This window comes from Nanorana parkeri, unplaced genomic scaffold, assembly GCF_000935625.1.
Source record: "Nanorana parkeri isolate BGI_ZX_2015 unplaced genomic scaffold, ASM93562v1 scaffold206, whole genome shotgun sequence".
NCBI lineage: Eukaryota > Metazoa > Chordata > Amphibia > Anura > Dicroglossidae > Nanorana > Nanorana parkeri.
Window position 1 is genome coordinate 951,065 of NW_017306474.1, and position 7,752 is coordinate 958,816.

Genomic DNA, 7,752 nt, shown 5'->3' on the forward strand with positions numbered 1-7,752 from the left:
GGCTGAGCAGGAGAGCTCAGCCTCATATGACAGCCTGCTCACAGCACTCTCCTCCCCCGCAATGCTCGGCCTCCTGAACATTTCTCTCCTCACCGCCTGACGCGGCACTGTCGGAACGGACACAGAGCAGCGCCCAACTGGGAGGAGAGAAAAGCCAGGCATGCACTGCAATTTCAGGTCGAAAGATGGCATTTTGCCAAAAGTGCCATTTTCGGCCCTATATGTTTTGGTGCATCCCTAAAATAGATATAGATACACTGTAATATATACACAGTGTATGTGTATATATAATGTGTGTGTGTATGTATATATTTATAAAATATATAATATTCTTGTACTACTTTCTTATGAGCAATACCCAGCTGTAGTTTAGGGATTAAAATATGGTTCAGGGCACATTTGCATTTTTGCGGTGTGGTGGTGCACATCCTGTTTTTGGGGTGCTTTTGTGTGTTGGCAACAATTGAAGAACTGTCACCAGCACACCAAAAATTATTTGAGGATAACCATGTGTTCATTTAATAAGAACCTTGTCAAGTAAAAACAAGCGCTTTCGGGGCCACGCAGGGTCCCTTCATCAGGCTTAACATTCGTCAATGGCATGCATGATTTGCGGTTAATGCTTTCCTAAGGCATTTCAGCTTTAGCAGCATTGCATTGTGGGAGTGAGGATGAGTATATAGGTTGCCGAAAAAAACATGTCTGTAGGACTTTTCTGGCACCAGTAAAACTTGTTACAGTTTAACAAACACATCAGAGTGCAGCGTAAGTGTTTTTATTCCAGGAGAAGGTGGATCCCAAAGGACCTTTGCACCTGCGCTTATCACTGTATACAGTATGCTTGCCTGGAGCGGTGTCATTTACACACCTTTACATCAACGTTTGGAAGCTTTTTATGTATGCATGGGGAAAAAAGCATGATTGAAGCAAGCGTGGGACTGATGTTTATGCTTTCACTGGGTTGGTCCATGTTCTATGGGATTGGTTTGTGTATTGCTATATGAGGCCCCAACTGAAGCTGTTGTGATCCTGTCCTCATTTGTACCTCTGTTGCCTATATCCACAAAGTCAATGAGAGTGGATTTTACTTCTCCTTGAGTACTAGTTTGTGGCTATGGCCAACCTGGTGGAGCAAATCTGATTCAAATGTTCATCTGGTAGTTTGTTCTCATATATATTATGTGTTGTTTGTTTGATCAGTTGCCATCTTACCATATCGGATATGTGGTACGCTTCTTCTTTTCCCATCAACATTGCTTTAAAGCGAACATCTTCTTTTTTTTCTTTTAAATGTGGCTTCACAATAGGAGGATTACGATAAGTATGGCATAAGGATTCGTGTGAAGTTTAGAAGCAGCACACAACTTCATGAACTGAATCCACATCACCAGAGTGGAGGAGAGAGAAGTGTGTCCACAATGCTCTACCTTATGGCTCTTCAGGAACTCAACAGGTGCCCTTTCCGAGTGGTGGATGAAATAAACCAGGTAATGCGTTAGTTACATTGTAAATGTCTAGTGTACAAACGTTGTTGTTTCTTTACTAATTTCTTTCTTTATATCTTTCAAGGGCATGGATCCAGTGAATGAAAGAAGAGTATTTGAAATGGTGGTAAAGACAGCCTGCAAAAACAATACTTCTCAATATTTTTTTATCACTCCAAAGGTAATCATAAGATACATGTGCACATGCCTGCAACCAGTTATATAGCTTATACCTAAATTGGACAAACATTTTGTATGGATGCTGTTTTTTTTTTTTTCTTTTTTAAATATTTATTGGGTTTTCAAGGTAATTACAAACAGCATATTGTACAGTGCTTGCCGGCTACAGGCGGCCACATAGGTAACGTAATACAATCAACAGTATGTCAATGCAAACACTACAAATCAACATTAATGCAGTAAAAGATAAAGAAAATAAAAAAAGGGGGGGGAAGAAGGGGAAGACAAGTAGGGGGAAAGGGTCCATCCGTCGGTCAACTTCAATTGTAATTCAGGTCTGCTCCACAGGCCTTTCGGTTCACACCCGAGGGTCACACATTCATTACCTCTTAACTCATTACCATTCATTACCTCTTAACTCTATAGACCACATCACAGGCGGTGGAGGGTGTCAATATCTAGATCAGGGTGATTATGTAGAATCCAGGGTTCCCAGATTTTAAGAAATTTGGCTTGTGAATCCTGTAGGACATACGACAATCGTTCATTTAAGAGAACTACATGCAGCCTATTGGTGAATTCCCGATACGGGATGAATAGTTTTTTCCAATTTCCCGCCAAAGTTAATTTGGCGGCAATGAATATTTGGTGGGCTAGGGCTCCCTGAGCTTTGTTCAGTCCGGGGACTGAGGCATGGAGTAAGGCCTGTGTTGGGTCTTTAGAGATATTTTTGGCAAAAAGAGTCGAAAGCAAACGAAAAATTCTGGTCCAGAACCGGGCAGCGAAGGGGCAGGACCACCAGGTATGTAACATGTCCCCTGGGGTTGAGCAGCCTCTGTAGCAGTTAGCGGAAGATGTTGAATATATTCTAGCTAGACGAGTTGGGACTAAGTACCACCGAAACAGTACTTTGTATGCCACCTCCAGTATTTGTCACATTACTGGAACACCGGGAAATATTCTTCCACACCTCTTTCCAGTCATCATCAGACCAATGTAGACCCAGTTCTGCTGACCATTTGTTGGAATAAGAGTGAAAACTAGTACGTGGTAGAGAGTTCAAGATGGAATATAGAACTGACACCTGTTTAGGTCCCCCTGGAGCATAAAGGCAGAGGCGCTCAAACCCAGTAAGCGGGGCAGTTAAACATCTACGTGTTCGCATAGAGGATACCCAGTGCTGCAGCTGAAGAAACCTATACATTTCTGAATCTGGGATCTGTTTGGTTGTTTTGAGATAGGACCAAGTCGGTAAGTCAGGGGTACGATACAAATCATACAGGCTAGTGAAACCATTATCAGTCCACCATCTGAACCTGGTCGGTTCAGTGTATGCTGGGACAAATAAAGGTTGCGAGAGTAAAGGGAGAAGGGGTAAGGAGGGGGATATCAGACCGGAGGAGTACTTCAGTGAGTCCCACACTTTCAAGGCGTGTTTCATCAGAGGGCTGAGAGAGCGGGGTCTATCAACTGTCGGTAGCCAGGGAAGTGCTTGTAGAGGAATTGGGGAGCAGTTGGGAATTTCCAACATGGTCCATAGTGGAATATTAGTAGTGCGGTGAATGGCAATTAATGGTAACAGTTGGGACGCTTGGTAGTAGAGAAGGATATTCGGAAGACCTATCCCCCCTTCCCGTTTATGCTTATATAGTGTGGACCTCGGGACCCTGGGGCGTAGCGGGTACCATATGAACGATAAGATGTTTCTCTGGACAGTTCGAAGGATAAAGGATGGGACCGCTATAGGTAGTACCCTAAAATAGTATAGTAGCTTAGGGAGTATGGACATCTTGACCGCAGCGACCCTACCAAACCAGGATAGTCTATGATGTACCCAGGTGTCCATTAAAGCCTTAAGCTGCCTAATCAGGGGTAAATAGTTAGTTACGTACAGTGTAGCGTATGAGGGAGATATATTAACCCCTAGATATCTCAAATACTTCTGTTCCCAAGAAAATGTGAAATTCTCACGGAGACTAACATAATCATGTTGTGGCAAAGAGATATTCATGGCTCCTGATTTTCCCCAGTTAACCACCAGGCCAGAGACATCCGAGAAGAGTTCCAAGGTACGCAGTAGGTTGGGAACAGAAGTATGGGGTTGGGTAATGGTCAATATGACATCGTCTGCAAACAAACTCGTTTTGTATTCTACCCCTGCTATCTCTACTCCCTTCACGCTTGGGTTCGTGCGGATCAGATAAGCCAGAGGCTCCATGGCCAGGGCGAAAAGGACCGGCGACAGGGGACAACCCTGGCGAGTACCCCTGCAAATCGGGAAGGCCCCAGAGACGTGTCTTAAGTATTTTACCTGTGCGGTGGGGTTATTGTATAAGGCCTGAAGCCAGGAAAGAAAAGGACCATCGAGACCCCACTTGAGCAGTATATATCGGAGGTAGTCCCAGGAGATGCCCGCTGGATGTCCAGAGACAGTAGGAACCCCGGGATGTTCCTAGTCCGGAGGACATGTACCAAGTGAATGATTTTCCTGACGTTGTCCCCTGCCTGCCGTGAGGGGATAAAGCCGACCTGGTCCTCATGAATCAGAACCGGTAGGAATTCATTGATACGTGCGGCCAGGATCTTCGCCAGAATATGTATGGATGCTGTTTTAAGAACAGTACATTTTCCACAGTTCTCTGTCAGAACAGAGTAGAATTCTGATGCCATATTTCAATGGAAAGGAGTTAAGAAAAAATATGGTAGCTGCCGTTGCTGATAGAGATGCAGGCTCTGGGATATCATCTTACATTTTATCCTTGCATTACTACTTAGTAGGCTAAAATGCAGCTTGGAAAGTGTCTGGACACTGATCTAAACATGCTTGTTTTAGGGCAGTGACTTACTAAATAGCAGTGACAACTCTGAGTTCTAGCCTGACCGGTTCATTTTAATATTAGGTTTTTCAGTCTCGGGTCATAATGTTTTGTGTCGAGGGTAAAATAAAAGACACTAATCGACTTTAAGGGATATCCTTCTATTGGTGAAATAAGGTTGTCTTGATCTTACAGTACCGGACACAAGCAAATTCACAGAGAACTGGTATAATGCAGGTATCATTAGGTGATTGGACACTGGCCAGCGCTGTGAGGACCCTCCTCCCATTCCCAAGAATCCTTAGTTTTTTGCTGAGGCATGCTGGTAGTAGCAGTGATTTATACCCTGGGCTGGCCTATAGTTTTTTTTTGCCAGTGTCCAATCATTCCGTAGCCAGAACTATAACCTGAAAGTTTAAGACTTCCTGTGTTCTGGATTAGAGAGAAACACTTTTAGCTTAATGCACATTTTTAATAATGAATTCTATTGCAAATATTTTAACTATAATGTTTTCTCCTATTTATCCTTATTACAAGATCACCAAGTATGTTTAGGTATTGATGCGTACTACCAGTATGTAGTCAGGATATACGTGTATACATTTCTGGATTTAATTTTACCATGCTGGCAGTTAGTGTTCCCTTTTGTACAGTAACAATATGCCACTGGGGGCTCCCCGCACAAAAAAGATGGGTAAGTCAGGGATTTTCTGCAATTCAGTAAGGTATTTTGTGCAATGCAATTTTCTGGCACTGCTTCTGTTTATTCAGATTTTTTTCAGATGACAATTGCACAGTCAGGAAATTTATGAGAGGTTCTTGTTCCAGTGCTCTACCTGTAAAATATGGAGGTTAGCCTCACACTTTACAACACATGACAAATATTTAACTGCATGTTGAAAATATTTGGTTTGAGAATATTTAATAAAAATGGCATGTATCTTCACAATATTTTTTTTATTTTTTTTCTCACACAGCTTCTCCAGAATCTTACTTATGCTGACAACATGAATGTGTTATTTGTCTACAATGGACCATACATGGTTGAACCCACAAAATGGGACCTAAAAGCTTTCCACCGAAGACGTCGAAGAGTAGCTGCAGCAACTCAGTGACCTTGGATTTTCATCTTCATTGCTGATGCCCTCATTTCAGATGGCAAAACCATTGTTTTTTTTTCTTACTGCAGGGTAGAACAGTGTATTTGCTATATGTGTTAGGTCAGTTTTAGGTGAAAAGGTCACCTAAATGACAAAATGATACATGTATCTTGGAGTGCTTAGCTCTCCAGCCTAAATTTGAAAGTTATTCAGCCAATCTTTCCAGGGATGCACCGATACTAGTATCAATGTCGATACTGAGTATTTGGGTGAGTACTCGTACTCGCCCAAATGCTCCTGATGACTATCCCAATACCGGAACTTCCGGCATCAGGAAGCCAGGGGGCAAGTGATTACCCGCCCCCCGGCTTCCTGATTGGCTGGGAAGCTAGCTCCATGCTCCCTGGTCACCAGGTGAACTAATGACTTGCCGTCTGGCTTCCTGATCAGCTGGGAAGCTGGCCAATCAGGAACCTGGGCAGCGACCCATTACACCACGCCCGGCTTCACCTGGTAATGAGGTAGCATGGAGCCAGCTTCCCAGCCAATCAGGAACCCGGGCACTGTGTAATGACTCGCTGCCCAGGTTCCTGATTGGCCAGAAAGCTGGCTATGTGCTTCCTCGCCACTTGGTGACGAGGGAGCATGGAGACCGCTTCACAGCTAATTAGGAAGCTGGGCGGTGAGTCATTACACGTTGCCTGGCTTCCTTAACGGAACTTTCGGTATCGGCGAGTACCGAAAAAAAAATATCAGTACTCGATACTGAAAAACCAGTATCAGTGCATTCCTAAATTTTTCTTAACATGTTGCAGTCAGGGCCTTAATTGGGATGCCTTCCATCCTTCCAGTGCCTTAAATTGGATGCCTTCCAGCCATAGAAATTTTGATTGCTTAGGATACTAGAAATCTCCCCTAATTAGAAGGAAATCCCAAATTGACAGTAACTGGAATATCTCCCCTACTTCTGTTCTGGTGATGATGAAAAAAAAATTACATTTGGTCCAGATGACAATAGCCCCCTATTACTAATATTGAGGATTGATCTCAACTTGGAAAAAAAAAACTTAAAATACAATTTTGGCTGGACTTTAAGGTTCATTCTTTAACGTTTAGGTATATTTACCTTATCCTGATTCAAGATTAGTTTCTAGTTGAATAGTTACTTTCATAGGTTTAAGAAAAATGTACTTATTTGTTACATTTCACAAAATGATATGCTCATATTAGGAAACACATTTTTCAAAAGCCTGTTGATAGCTTAAAGAAAAATGCACTTGAGTAGACGGACTTTAATAGCATGCAAACATCAATGCGTTGCCATTTTCATTGCACTTTTTGTTGTTGTTGTTTTACATGTCTCTTTATCCTGAAAAGTTATTTCTAAAGATTCTTTAACTTACCTTTGCAATTAAAAATTTATTGTTACATGTTCATTAATAGTTTTGAAATTCTTTATATTTACCTGATTACAAATGTAAAGGTCACAGCGGATACAAAGAAGGGAATTAATAACTGGTCTTATGGCAAAATGAGCAGACCAGCCTATCCATTTTAGTGAAATTCATGGTGAGTTGTATTCTTTTAGTTCCAGTTCTCATGAAGACTCTTGTATATTAAAATAATGCCCAAAATGTGTGCATTGTTCAATTTCAAGAGTACATTCACTGAACTAGAGCAAGTGTATTATTCGGAGTTGAACAATAGAGCCTGCTCATTGTACAGGGGTGTGGACATTTTTGAACAAACTACTTGTCCAAGGACTAAAGCGAGGGCTGAATATACTTGCCCTTCATGACAATCCTACTTGTTCTGATCAAAAAAAAATAATTTTAACCAAAACTAGGGATGCACCGATACTAGTATCGATATCGGTGCCGATTCCGAGTATTTGGGCAAGTACTTGTACTCGCCCAAATGCTCCGATGCCTAGCACGAGAGTACTTCCGGTATCAGGAAGCCGGGCAGCGCGTCATTACATGCTGCCCGGTTTCGCGATTGACCGGAAGCTGGCTTCGTGAGGTAAGGTTACCTTACCTTAGTATGTGTAGACTGTCATCCCCGGGGCCTCTCGCCCTTCGCCCGGTACCCAGCCCGAGCCGTCCAATCAGGAAGCCTGGCGCCGTCTAATGACGCAACGCCCTGCTTTCTGATTGGCTGGGAAGCTGGCCT

General features: G+C 42.7%; 1 protein-coding gene across 2 annotated transcripts in view; it reads left to right on the forward strand.

Annotated features, from left to right (window-relative positions):
• The window catches only part of SMC5 (structural maintenance of chromosomes 5), a 67,870-nt gene extending 62,247 nt beyond the window's left edge, over window positions 1-5,623 (forward strand). For both annotated transcript variants that reach the window (XM_018555644.1, XM_018555643.1), the window contains 3 exons: window positions 1,308-1,487; window positions 1,570-1,665; window positions 5,458-5,623. In XM_018555644.1, coding sequence (XP_018411146.1) covers window positions 1,308-1,487; window positions 1,570-1,665; window positions 5,458-5,595 — 414 coding nt within the window. In that variant the 3' untranslated portion in view covers window positions 5,596-5,623. The remainder of the gene's footprint in view (window positions 1-1,307; window positions 1,488-1,569; window positions 1,666-5,457) is intronic.
• The last annotated feature ends 2,129 nt before the right edge of the window (window positions 5,624-7,752 follow it).